The sequence below is a fragment of the Atta colombica genome, unplaced genomic scaffold (genome assembly GCF_001594045.1).
Source record: "Atta colombica isolate Treedump-2 unplaced genomic scaffold, Acol1.0 scaffold226, whole genome shotgun sequence".
NCBI classification, from domain to species: domain Eukaryota; kingdom Metazoa; phylum Arthropoda; class Insecta; order Hymenoptera; family Formicidae; genus Atta; species Atta colombica.
The window spans coordinates 1,515,961-1,531,711 of record NW_017259323.1 but is presented as its reverse complement, the minus strand read 5'-3'; the positions used below and the strand labels follow the sequence as shown (position 1 = coordinate 1,531,711).

The following is a 15,751-nucleotide window of genomic DNA, read 5'->3' as shown; positions in this document are numbered from 1 at the left end:
CTCTCTCTCTCTCTCTCTCTCTCTCTCTCTCTCTCTCTCTAGATATATTATGATTTATTATCAGATATTTTCAAATAAGAAGGAATTTTTAAATACATGAATCATATATGATGTTCATATATGATTATGTTAATATTTTTGTGTTTTAATTTGCACATAACCGTAAGATAAGAGTTCTAAAAAATTCTATTAAGTTAGTTCGTGGTTGAACATTGAATAGCATGTTGTAATTTTGAATATCGCTAGATAAGAAAATAGGACCAGAATAAATGAACCAGAAAAGAAGAAAACTTTTACAGACATACAAATAAAAATATAAGTTCGCCAGCACGTCTACAAAAAGATTTGAAAATTCGCAATTTTGGAATAACAATTGTATGATTATACATATACATAATTTTATAAATTTTGTAATTTTTTTATACTTAAGTATTGTTGTAAAATGTAAAAAATTTAATAAAGAAATTTAATTCAATTAGAAAGGAGAATGTGATCTAGAATTTAAGCTTATACAATGCTATTATTGGAGGGAAAATTTAACATGTTTAAAAATCATAAAAGTCGCTATTTTTTTTTGCAGTCTGGATATATTTAATGAATTTTCCCTTTTGTTCAAAATTCTTCAAGTAATTCTTAAAATCAAAATTAGATCACAAATAAAGATATTTGCCAACAAAAAAGACAGTAGTTTGTCTATACAAAACAGTAGAGTGACTGCAGGAAGTTGAAGCAATGAGAGAATTTCAAAAACTTGAAAAACAAGAATTATTCGAGGAAGTAGAAGGTTTATTATATAAAAAAAACTATTACTTAACTGTAAATAATAAAAATTGCATGATATACATATTAAAAAAATATAAAAAACATATAAAAAATATATATAAAAATATACACAAAACTTTAAAACTGTTATTTTTAAAATTATGCTTTTGGTTCTTTCTGATAAATTTATTAGAAACTATTTTAACAACATTGATAAATTTTTTTTAGTCCCTTTTTCATTAGAACTACAAAAATTATGATTTACTTATTTTTTTTTTATAAAAGAATTATAACAATTACAAGATTTTATTGAATAAATAAAATTTTTTTTCCAAATTGCTATTTTGTAAAATTTATGTTTTTAAATTTAATTTTAGTTGCAATGATAGTCATCTTCTCCTGAAAAGAAAAATTTAGATTTTTGTTTTAGATGGAGAGCTGCTACACTATGCATTTTTTTTGTAAGCTTAGTATGGCATGCAAAAAAGTTATATTTTTTTAGATTTAAAAATATTAAAACATCATTAAAATAGTAGATAAAAGAGTATGCAAAATTTAATATTAATTATTTTTATGTCTTCTTAAATAAAAATATCCAAAAACTTAACTTTTTTTCGATCTTTTAAATCAGAATACCCTTTTAAACATCTATGTAAAACATAAGATTATTAATAAATAAAATCTGACACTTAATACCAAAAAGTCATTAAATGTATGTAATGATAACACAGTTCATGTCTTAAATATTGCAATGAGATGCTCGACTGATTTTTTGCAGACAGAATTATAGTTCTCAGAATTATAGTTTTATTCTTGAGGTTTATTACTACTTCGTTACGAGTGTCTGTCAATGTGCCGAGTAGTAAATTGACTTTACGAGTTTCTGAGGGTGAGAACATTCTGATATCGAACGAAAATATACGGTTCAGCTTTGCTGTCTGCACCTTAATGAAACAATACGAGAGCACTTCCGTTATTTCTTCTCAAGCAATCTTGATAATATTGAAATGGACTTTCATAGTCTAAAATTATCGAAAATTTTACTGTCAAAAAATATTATATAATTAATTTATAATATAATTATTAATATATAATATAATTTATTTATAATAATTTAGATAAATAGAATGTTAGATAAATAGAATGTATAAGGCTAATAAGGCAAATATACCAATTAATGGACAATTAGTGGATATGATCCAATTATTGGACGAAATGATAAAAATTTTAAATATTAAGTTTTAAAATAATATATACGACTTTAAATAAATTTGCTATTTATAAAAATTTAATTAGACCAATTTATTTAAAGTGTATATATATCATTAAAAACTTTATTTAAAAATTTTGTCATTTTTTATCTAGTGTAATTTAATTATGTTCTGTAACTAATACATTTATCTTAAAAACTTTCTATTTTCACAAAATTAATTTTTAACAAAAATTTAACAAAAATATACAATAAATGAGTTGAATAAATGACAGTTTTTATTGCAACATTTCAATTTCAATATCAAATAATTAGTACATTAAAATTCTATTAATTAAAATCATTCAAAATTTAATTTTAAATTGGCAAAAAATAAAATTTTATTGCTTGTTTTAATTTATCTATAAAAAATTCTTTAATTACTAAAAATGCTCATTATACTTTTTCATATGTACGATTCTGATTTTAACACAAAAACCATTATATTTTTTTATATCCTAACATATTTCTTAAAAAGCAAAATAATATTCCTTTCTAGGAATAATAAGACATTTATAAAAGCTAGTTATCTAACAATAAAACAAATTTAAAGCTATCATTTTCCATTTCTTTCCATCATTGTTTTGACATGTACGCATGAATCGTACGCATTGAAAAGTGATTAGCTCGAATTATGTTTATATCCGCGCGTGTCTATGTTTTATAGAACCGATCTTTTTCTTTTCTTAAATTGTGATTTTATTTTGAATACCTCAAAAACAAAAACGTCATTATTGAGAGCAATACCAAAGAGGACGTTTTTGTTATAATACTTTTGATTGAAGGTTTTGAAAATCCTTATATATGCAAGAAATATATACAAGGAAATCATGCGACATATTCTTTTATATTGGACACATAGCCAATTTTTTTATGGTAACGCATACGCTCGGTATTTTCGTCCCAAGCCATACTTTGCCTTCTACTAGATGTATAGGTTATTAAATAATTGTTTTTAATAAAGTTAATTAATAGCAAAATAATTATATTTGGTACAATTAAATTTAACTATATTCGATCAGACATGATGTGTATGATAAAATTTCATTTATTTTAATTTTAGTACAAAGTCTGCTTATAATTAATTTGTATCGATATATTCTTTAGGTATGTGATAATGGAAAATATCTAAACACTTTTAATTTTCTTTACTTTGTTTAATGCTTCCTCGAATATTTATTATGTAATTTAATCATATCTTGCATAATAACATGCACGTTATTTACCTGACTTCTTAAGAAAGTTAAACTTATTTTGCATAACAGATCAGCGTGACGGATAAAAATTGATGACTCATGTTTATACTACATTTCTCATAAATATTTAAAACCAGTCACTATAGAGAAACAATAATCAAACAAGTATTATTACGCAAAAATTAAATGAACATCCAAACTGCCTGCAAATGTATAAATAACGATTAAGTTACACAAAAATTCATCATTTATGTGACATTTTCAGGTCAACGTCAATTGACAGATATTGATTATTATACTCATCAAGATATTTGTTTGAGAAGTAGATGTACTATCTTTTTGTCAAGTAAATATCTTGATGTCCATAATTTTGTCTCAACACGTTAATAATGAGAAGTTAGTAACGACAAATACGTTAATAACGACAAAATATATAATTAAATTGTACTTTTTAATAAGTTTATTTTTAAAATATTATTTAAAATATTATTTAAAATATTATATTATTCAAGAGATTATATTATTTATGTTCTATTATTTATATGAGCATTAAAAACAAAAAAAAAGAATTTCTAATTCTTAAATATATAAATGTAAGGAAAATCTAGTACTATATGTGTGTGTGTGTGTGTTTGTTTTTTTATAATGTAATATAAACAATCGAGAATTCGTATTTGTCGCACCATCGCTCTCATTAAACTAAAATAATTTGACATAAATTTGTTATCAATATAAATGACATAGATGAGCTTTGACAAAGAGGTGTGTTCATGATTGGTTCTCATGGGCGCGGCAGAACTATCGACTATAGAAATTACCTATTCACTTTTTGCTTCTTCTAAACCTCTCGGACCTCATTACTGAACTCCTACGGTATTACTGAATCCTTTATTATGTCATGAATCCCGTACGAATCGCTCGTCGAAGAGCACGATTAAACTTAAAATCTGATGAAAGGTTTTGTTATGTAAAGCACATGGTACATATTGATTAAAAAAAAGTTTAATTCTCGTAACTTTGCAGAATATCTTGGAATTAAGTATAAAGTAATATAAAAAATCTAAATCAATATTTTATTTGTTAATAATTATTTATTAAAATGTCTTAAAATAATAATGAAAATTACATATAGAATTGAATAAGAAAAAAATAAAATAAAATGCCTTGTTTCAAACTCTTTATACTTTTGCAACGATAATGTTAAATAATTAATTGTCGAAGCATTCATTAAATGATAAATTAATGTTGAACCGTATTGTTTTAATGTTTTCAATATTCATAAATTTATTTATTTTTTATTTTAAAATATATCTGAAAAAGTTAAGAAGTCAATAGTTGTGTTGCTTTCGCGTAACTGTCTTCAATTTACGAGACGCGCAATAATGACAATCTCATGATAGGATCGAAAGTTTTGCGGCCTAGGCGGGAATACAGTCGACGTATCGAAGAGTAATCCAATTCTTTTTACCATCATTTTCCATCTTCTCGTCTGCCACTAGTCAACCGCGACTCAGTGGGTTTACCTCTAGAAATTCCGTCAACTAAGCGAGTTCTTTCGCTCGTTGGAAACAAGAAAGTGGGGCTAATCCTGAGGGGATTGCCACGGGCACTCTCAGGAGCTAAACATAATTAAACAAATTAAAAGTTCGACGTAGCCCAGAGTTCCACAAGAGAGCAATATCGCCTTGTCACTGTATTTTCATCCTTACTGAATAAAGCAAAATAAAAAGAACTGATAGCTTTACGATCTGCAAAGTGTATTTATCATGACTTCAGTTTATCCTGCAAATGGTTCTTTATTTACATCATTACTGTTCCAAAAAGAATTGTTACGTAAATAAAAAAGAAGTACATTGTGGATGCACAAAATAAAATTGATTGTGTAATATTATACCAATTAAGAAGTAATCATTAAAAAATATGTTACATCTCTAATAAATTATAAGTTTAGATAACTAAAAATGTTTATTTCTTAAATATTATCTAACTTATAATTTCAAAAATTTATTTTTTAATTATCCTTTAATTTATGAAATGTCTTACTAATCATTAGATTAATTATTGATTTATTAAAACTTTTCGATTCTTTTATATACGTAGTTTTATATACATAGTTTTATCAGTATATATAAAAATTTATTTAGTATTGACAATACACAATTATATACAAGAATATTATTTGGAAATCCATTTTATATGTAGGTACAATCAATTCATAAAAACAACATAAAAAATTCAAAACAATATATTCATAGTGTGTTTCTTATTGAGCATTTTACTTTTATTCTTATTTTTGTATATAAAAAGTACATAATAAGAACACAAGTTTACATTGACGATTTAATGAAATTTATATTTATTTCAAATTCTTCATATTTGTACAAATTTTGCGATTTCTTTTCTGAGCAGTCACACTTCTTGACCTTTGACCCTTTTGAAAAAGTAGAACGTTCTGCTGCTATCTTGATGCTTTACGACTTTCATTTCACGCTAAGATCAGGATGAGAATTGCATTTGGATTGTAAAGGAATTAGATAAGCTTTCGCAAGCTGATATTTTTAAATTGCGCGAATTGCTTTATCAAGTTGATTCTTGAAATGTAAAACGATGTTTCATGTTGAAAACCCAAAACAACGGATAAAGTTTTAACGAATCCGTTAAGCAGATTAGAATATAAATCGTGTCATGATTGCATTTAAATGACTGCAATCGGTTTAAATTTTCATGACTTATCATATTGAACCTTTCGTATTAAAGATATTAATGTCTATAATTTAAGATATAAATGTCTATAATTTGAAGTTCTTATGTACCATAAGATATATATATAGAAAAATCTTCATTATTTCTAAGATTAATAATTTCTTTTTTTTTAAAAAAAATTATTTAAATCATGTCGCTCATTTTCTGCAATAATGACGTAATTTAAAAGTTGTCTCTTCAGTTATATAAAAAGAACGAAAACATAAAGAAGAAACTTATTTTAAAAATACATTTTTATTTTTCTACAATCAGTCATTACATCAAAGTTGCATTTCAAAATTATATTAAAATTTTAATAATTCAAAATATTCAAATTCATTTTTTGGAAAATTTTATTTTGTGAATTGTAATCATTATTGTAGTAAATGAGCAATATTATTCATTAACTGAAAAAATCTAATGCATAAATATCTTTCAGAGAGTAATTATATTCACAAAAGCATAATTAATACACTTAGATAAAAAAATTATACACACATATTTATGCATATATACATATATTAAATTATTTATAAGTTAATGAATTAAATATTAATAAACTAAGAATTCTCATTATTATATAAATTACAAGCTATAATTATTCAAAGGATATCAATTAAATATAATAGGAGCGACCACATATAATGACAAAAGAAATTTCGAGACAGAAGCGTGCAAATTAAAAATTTACCTCGGTATTTGAAAGGCAATTTCGTCAAGCGAGTCACTAGGTTGTAAAGGGGCCCGCTCGAAGAGCCTGCTAGGACCCCGATGAATCCGATTGCAACATTGCATGGATCCAGCCGTCGGTTGAGACTGGTCCGTTTGGTTGGTCCCAAGTTGTCCACCCTGGCTGCCTCTGCCACGTTTTTGTCGTTTCTTCCGTACCTCCTCCGCCTGACGGCGCAGATTGTGTAGCCGGAAGAAGTACATCGACATGTCTGTGCTCAGCACGCAAGTACTCGCGATCAAACGACTGTCATGTTTAATTTTATGAAGTATTTTAAACGAAACCGAAGAAATACAATTTTATTGTAAAATGTTTGTTACTGCTTTTGATATCAGACATTATTAGGGTGTTGATTAATATTAAAGTGATTATAAATTTCTATTTTGTATTTTTACACAAATTTAGAAGAAAATTATATTTTCAAAGAAAAACAATTCATAGAATTTCTTCTATGTAACTATTATACATTAGAACAATTCTTACTTTATTAACAAATTATTTCTGTTTTTAAAGCAAAATTCTAACTTATATAAAAAATATTTCAATTAGATTAAGATGTGATAAAATATAAGATGAGATAAGATGAGATAAAATAGTAAACTATTACGGACTGACAATGCATGAATCAAACATGGTCTAATTTAGAAAAGAAATTATGTCACTTTTATGTTACTTCTCAGACAGATAATAGAACCTCTGGCACATTTTATGATCTCGTTTCAGAGAAATAAAGAGATTATGTTGATGAAAAGTCACTTACATAGATGTAGAAATTCGTCCGCTTAAATTTGTTCGCTACTAAAACGAAAATATCAACACAATCATCTATTTAATTCTTATATCCTTCATCTCTTGATATTGAATTTTATATAGATATTTAGTTTAAGGAATATTTAAGGAAGTTATAAATATATTGAAATATAGAGATCCAAAAATATGTAATTAACTGTGAGGAAAAATTATATACTTAAAAAACGTAAATAAAATCTATAATAAAATAGCCTTTTCTATTTAATGAAAATATCAAACAGCTTTCTTTTTTCTTCTTTTGTTTAAAATACTTCATAAAATTAAATACTAAAATTAAATATTAATAAATATAGAAATTATGTTAAAATATTTATGAACATAATTTTCATAATAACGATTACTTGCAACAGCATTCTCTCTTTTTTCAAACATAGATTTCCATACAGAGCGCTATCAAGAATATATTACATAAATAATTTATTATTATGTATCATTATTTTATTATTTAAAATATTTATAAAAACTTAGTTTATTGCTAAGATGTATAATTGATCATGACTTGATTTCTCAATTACATAGAATTTTGTATTTAAAAAAAATTTTATTCTTATAAATACATTCTTAACTGCGCTATTATTTTTTTTGAAGCACGAGTATCAAAAATTGGAAAATCGAAAAGTACAACATCATGAATATTGTGTAATAAATATAAACGATTCATGCAAAACAATATGTAATTATATAATCGATTATTCAAAAGTATATTTTACATATCCATTATATAAAAACAGTTGTCACGATTTTTTGTACCACACTGCAACATAGATTGTAGAATCTCAAAATAGTCGAATTCGAAGCAGTTAGCATCTCCCATGTGCTTTTCTTAATAATTAATAATTCAAATAATATTGATAAAACTTGCTATATTTGTTATCAAGCTTATTTTAAGGAGACAATTAAACTGTTTTATAACTATTAATATAAAAATATTGCATATTTATCACAATCAAATAAAGCGGAAGCATGCAAATAAAAGACATTTCCATGCGCATTCCATTTTTTGTAACTAAAGTTTATTTAAAATCATATGATCAAAATTCAATATTTCTTTATCGATGTATATTTCTCTTTTTCATATAAAAAAAATTTAACATATAAAAAAAATTAGTTACTTATAAATTTTTAATTATCCGTATAATCATGTATTGTTAACAAATACGGTGATTACATGTATAAAAAACAAATATATTTTATTTTACAATAAATATATATGTATACTTTATTACAAAATTAATTGAATCAAACATATATTTTTCTTGTACCCCTTTTAAAATATGAATTCCATTTTATATTACATTTTATATTACATTTTATAATCCCAAATCATGAAAATTAAAAATATAAAAAATTAATTAATTGTTAGTTAAATCATAATTTAAGTAGATAAAATCAAAATAGATCGATTTCAGAATAATTTCAATAAAACTTATTTTCAATGAAATAACAACACATATAAATAATAATATGTCTCTTAGAAAATAAAAGTTCGACAGAGTTATGCGAAAAAAAGTTTAATAGTGTATAATAAAAATCTAGAAAATCTTATTAATTCCGGATCTCATTATTAGCACACAAATTTGCAAAATAACAAAAATTTTTTTATTAGCATAATTAAGATAAATAAATATTTATTAATTAAGCTGACATAGCCACTTCAATCGAATAGAAGTTGCACAGAAATTTAATGATTTTTTGTTGCTAATTTGTTGCTCTATTCCCGATTTGGTTGTACCAGCCAATTCCGAAAAAACAATGGCTGTACTAACATAAGAATAAAGTTAACATAACCACTCAAAAAAATAAAAAAAAAATTTTTAAATACAGCATATTCTTTTTGTGCTAATTTGTTGCTAATTAATTGCTCACTTCCCGATATTGTTGCTTCATCTCCAACATTCGAAAACCACTCCGCGTGAGCACCACCTATAAATTGTTAATTCTCGACTGATTACGGTTCTCTGATTTTGTTGCTCGCGATTCCCGACGAATACGATTCTGTTGCTCCATCCCCGAACATTGCAAACCACCCCTAGCCACCCTGCGTTAGCACACCGCGTATAAATTGTTAATTCTTAAAATATTTCGATTGATTACAGTTCTCTGATTTTGTTCCTCGCAATTCCCGACGAATCCGACTTTGTTGCTCCACTCCCAAACCAACCCTAGGCATCTAGAGTGTTTAGCACAATCAAGCACAATGATTATATATATAAATTTATATTGTAAGAAATTGATTAGAATGTTTTATTCGAACATTGAAAATAACTCAATAGGGATTATTTTCAATATTCGGGCGAAACGTATGTTATATTTAATTATTATTTCTCACAGAAATATACATTTAGAATAAACATCCAGCTCCTTCCAATTAAATTTATTATTTATTGTTTTAGTTAAATTAACGAGATATTGAACAGTAGCGACTTATAGAAAAGAATAAAGATAACTTAAACTGAGTGTAATGTTACTGTGTATAATATTAAAATTTAATAGTGTATGCACATTACATGATAAATTCCATAATTCAGAATTAAGTTTATCCTAATCTATCACAACTTATCCATTTTAAGGCAACGGATATATGTTATATATACATTTAATTAAGTTAATTTTTATTAAATTGATTCATATATGCATTTAGATTATATGTATGGTATATTAATAAAATTATTATATATCCGTTGCCTCAATAAAAACATTAATTCATCACTCACCAACCGATGCGCAACAGTGGAGTTAAATCTGCAACGTCGCTACGATGATTCTGTAACGAATAAATTAAAATTAAAATTAAAATCGAGTAAAGAAATAATGAGTTAACTTTAAAAAATAATTGCTATACGAACGTATGCAATTTGCTAAAAAATCATGCAATTTTGAAAATATAATTTTTGTAAGCATCGAATTTCCTGTACCCATTATTTAATTATATATAAAACAATTATATATTCTCTAAAGAAGATCTTAGCAAAAATAAATTTGTTAAAAATTTTAAAGTATTATTTAAATTACTTTAAAATTTTTAACAAATTTATTTTTGCTAAGATCTTCTTTGAAGAATATATATAAATTATTTTATAAAAAATATATAAATATTTTATCTAAATTTTGAGTAACTTTCCTTTTATCTAAATTAGATAGAAGGAGAATTACTTACAAATTACTTACAAATTTTATACAAATTTATTTTTACTAAGATCTTTAAAAAAAAACATAATTGTTTTAGAGAATATATATAATTACTTATATAGAGAATATATAATTATTTTATAGAATTATTCGATAGAATATAAAATTATTTAAATCATTTTATTTAACAATGATTTAAAAATAATCATTTTTAACTCAATGTCAAATTAAATGAGTTAAAAACAAGCAAAAAAATTAATTTTAAAAGTAAAAAAATAATATTTACCGCAAGGTTGCTCCACCGGTGCCTGATGTCTCTTCCAGACCTCCTCCTCCTCTCAGAATATGATCAACATCTCGCACAGGACACTCGCGTAAAACACTCACGAATAATAAAATATAATCGCGCGCGAACTATAACTTGAACGGCACTCCCGAAACGCGCGACGCGACGAACCGGCTGCGGTTCGTTCATTTTTAAATCGGCGGCGAGGGTACGAGAGTATTAGCTTCCCTGTTGGACACAAAGAGAATGATTTTACTCAATACCTAAAAATTTATCTAGATATATTGAGATATATCCGAAAATTTTTAAATACTTGAGAAAAAAACGTTCTTTTCGTGTAAATATCCTCTGAGCCCTCCCATCACATCAAGGTACTCGGAAGAAGGAAAATAATCTGAAAAATGTAATATATAGCTATTATCTATATTACTGTGCAATCGGTTAACTTTTAGAAACGAATATCACGTCTGCAACTCGTTATAATTGCGAAATAAAGTCAGAGCAGATAAAAGAGCTGAATCTTTTATTTAGACATAAATGATTAGAGTCTAGAATGAAATAGGCTAGAGATTAATAAAAAAGAAAAATGTTTCTTTTATTATCGATAAATAGTTACGGTTAATTTTTAAACGGATCTCCGTATAAGATCGAAAGGTGCTAAAAAAAAATTTATTAATTATTAAACCGTATTCATTGTAAAAGCAGGATTTGCGATTTTTTTGCACGAGAGTTTTCATATTAACATTTTTTTATGACACGTGTGTGATACCATTCGTATAGACAAGTAACCGTGACGCGTGTCGCTTCTTCACATTTCTTTTGAAAAGTATAATCGCGAAAAATGCTAGATATAATACGAAAGTTTTATTTCATGAATACTCACAATACGATTATTAGTATAATTTATTCATAAAGCTTCGTATTATATTTAGCGATTACATTTCAAAAAGAAATGTAAAGAAGAGCGGCACGATTACCTGCCTGTACGAGCTTCGGTAAGACAATGACCGTACGGTAATTACGACGCGTAAACATAACGCGTCGCTCCGTGCCATCCCGTGCCATCCCCACTTCAAGGTCGCGCGCCGCTCGTCTAACTGTCGAAATATTATGCGTATTACAAAATTAGTAAAATAATCCACTCGTTTTAATATTCTTCGACGAATATTACACGATGCTTTATTATATGATTTACATTTTTTGAATTCGTTACGCACACAACTCATCTATATCTTAGGCCGGTATTCATAGTGTCAGAACTTATATTCAAGACGATCTTGAATACGATTTTAAGAAGTCAGAGGGCCGTATTAGTTAGTTAAGACAGTCTTGAAATAAGAACGGACTATGAATACCGCCCTTAGATATCTTTAACTTATATATCTCTGTAAATGAATTCTATTTATACCCATTATTATATTTAATCCAAAATGTGTTATAATTTAAAAAATGTTTGCATTTATATAATAAATGTATAACTTATTATTCATCTTTATTTGAATGTAAATTATCAAAGAGTAATAAAAATTGAGATGTAACTCTTAGTACACACCTTACTTTTGAGCAACATCACTATTTTGGGCCTTATGTAATTAATCGTCAATTCGCGTTCGCGAATATTTAATTTTCGTAGATGAATGTGCGACGCCCGGAGCGATCGTACCACACGTCTGTCTCCCTCCGCGCTCGCCGAGCGAATGCCGAAGTGATGACGTAGTCAATCACTGGGCCGCTCCCCCCTCGCTTTCGCCGTGTCATTGCTTTCACGGCTTCACGGATGCCGTTTAGATTATTGCGTATGAAAAATATTAACGGTTTATTCAATTATACGCATTTTGATAAACGGGTATTGTCGTACATTTCGCGCTTTGCTTTGTGATATCTCTAACTCTTGTTAAAACATATATTATAATATTTGCGCAGTTCTTGTAAACGTAATCAGTACTTGTGTTTGCGTAGAGCATTTTTGATACTCCACATTATGTCTCAATTTTTATTATTCTTTTAAGTGATTCATTAATAATTAAAGGTTGATAATATTCTATATATCTTTTATATAAAGATACATGCAAGTTTTATTAATATTGCGGAACAATTTATGACACTGCTAAATTATTGCTATAAATTATTCTGTGCTTTAAAAATTCTTTAAACTTACGTATAATGCCAATCATGAAATAACTAAAATAACTGTTGACTTATTTAAAATCATAATTATATAATGAGCTTCAGAATCTTATTTAAAATATAAAATTGTAGGAATCGGTAAAAAAATGATAAAGTACATATTTTAAATAAAAAAAATAAAAGCAGTGTCATAAATAAATTTTTTAGCTGAAAAAATTAAATAATGATTGACAAGATATTTAATATTTTCAGTTAAAGCTGCATTTAGCGCAAATTGTTCCGCAATATTAATAAAACTTGCATGTATCTTTATATAAAAGATATATAGAATATTATCAACCTTTAATTATTAATGAATCACTTAAAAGAATAATAAAAATTGAGACATAATGTGGAGTATCAAAAATGCTCTACGCAAACACAAGTACTGATTACGTTTACAAGAACTGCGCAAATATTATAATATATGTTTTAACAAGAGTTAGAGATATCACAAAGCAAAGCGCGAAATGTACGACAATACCCGTTTATCAAAATGCGTATAATTGAATAAACCGTTAATATTTTTCATACGCAATAATCTAAACGGCATCCGTGAAGCCGTGAAAGCAATGACACGGCGAAAGCGAGGGGGGAGCGGCCCAGTGATTGACTACGTCATCACTTCGGCATTCGCTCGGCGAGCGCGGAGGGAGACAGACGTGTGGTACGATCGCTCCGGGCGTCGCACATTCATCTACGAAAATTAAATATTCGCGAACGCGAATTGACGATTAATTACATAAGGCCCAAAATAGTGATGTTGCTCAAAAGTAAGGTGTGTACTAAGAGTTACATCTCAATTTTTATTACTCTTTGATAATTTACATTCAAATAAAGATGAATAATAAGTTATACATTTATTATATAAATGCAAACATTTTTTAAATTATAACACATTTTGGATTAAATATAATAATGGGTATAAATAGAATTCATTTACAGAGATATATAAGTTAAAGATATCTAAGGGCGGTATTCATAGTCCGTTCTTATTTCAAGACTGTCTTAACTAACTAATACGGCCCTCTGACTTCTTAAAATCGTATTCAAGATCGTCTTGAATATAAGTTCTGACACTATGAATACCGGCCTAAGATATAGATGAGTTGTGTGCGTAACGAATTCAAAAAATGTAAATCATATAATAAAGCATCGTGTAATATTCGTCGAAGAATATTAAAACGAGTGGATTATTTTACTAATTTTGTAATACGCATAATATTTCGACAGTTAGACGAGCGGCGCGCGACCTTGAAGTGGGGATGGCACGGGATGGCACGGAGCGACGCGTTATGTTTACGCGTCGTAATTACCGTACGGTCATTGTCTTACCGAAGCTCGTACAGGCAGGTAATCGTGCCGCTCTTCTTTACATTTCTTTTTGAAATGTAATCGCTAAATATAATACGAAGCTTTATGAATAAATTATACTAATAATCGTATTGTGAGTATTCATGAAATAAAACTTTCGTATTATATCTAGCATTTTTCGCGATTATACTTTTCAAAAGAAATGTGAAGAAGCGACACGCGTCACGGTTACTTGTCTATACGAATGGTATCACACACGTGTCATAAAAAAATGTTAATATGAAAACTCTCGTGCAAAAAAATCGCAAATCCTGCTTTTACAATGAATACGGTTTAATAATTAATAAATTTTTTTTTAGCACCTTTCGATCTTATACGGAGATCCGTTTAAAAATTAACCGTAACTATTTATCGATAATAAAAGAAACATTTTTCTTTTTTATTAATCTCTAGCCTATTTCATTCTAGACTCTAATCATTTATGTCTAAATAAAAGATTCAGCTCTTTTATCTGCTCTGACTTTATTTCGCAATTATAACGAGTTGCAGACGTGATATTCGTTTCTAAAAGTTAACCGATTGCACAGTAATATAGATAATAGCTATATATTACATTTTTCAGATTATTTTCCTTCTTCCGAGTACCTTGATGTGATGGGAGGGCTCAGAGGATATTTACACGAAAAGAACGTTTTTTTCTCAAGTATTTAAAAATTTTCGGATATATCTCAATATATCTAGATAAATTTTTAGGTATTGAGTAAAATCATTCTCTTTGTGTCCAACAGGGAAGCTAATACTCTCGTACCCTCGCCGCCGATTTAAAAATGAACGAACCGCAGCCGGTTCGTCGCGTCGCGCGTTTCGGGAGTGCCGTTCAAGTTATAGTTCGCGCGCGATTATATTTTATTATTCGTGAGTGTTTTACGCGAGTGTCCTGTGCGAGATGTTGATCATATTCTGAGAGGAGGAGGAGGTCTGGAAGAGACATCAGGCACCGGTGGAGCAACCTTGCGGTAAATATTATTTTTTTACTTTTAAAATTAATTTTTTTGCTTGTTTTTAACTCATTTAATTTGACATTGAGTTAAAAATGATTATTTTTAAATCATTGTTAAATAAAATGATTTAAATAATTTTATATTCTATCGAATAATTCTATAAAATAATTATATATTCTCTATATAAGTAATTATATATATTCTCTAAAACAATTATGTTTTTTTTTAAAGATCTTAGTAAAAATAAATTTGTATAAAATTTGTAAGTAATTTGTAAGTAATTCTCCTTCTATCTAATTTAGATAAAAGGAAAGTTACTCAAAATTTAGATAAAATATTTATATATTTTTTATAAAATAATTTATA

The 15,751-nt window shown here is 27.0% G+C and overlaps 1 protein-coding gene across 1 annotated transcript in view; it reads right to left on the bottom strand.

The window, feature by feature from the left end:
• Positions 1-6,888, bottom strand: part of LOC108688166 (potassium channel subfamily T member 2) — a 106,005-nt gene extending 99,117 nt beyond the window's left edge. The window contains exon 1 of the mRNA XM_018194312.1: positions 6,641-6,888. Within this exon, the coding sequence (XP_018049801.1) occupies positions 6,641-6,888 (248 nt within the window). The remainder of the gene's footprint in view (positions 1-6,640) is intronic.
• Between the last annotated feature and the right edge of the window lie 8,863 nt (positions 6,889-15,751).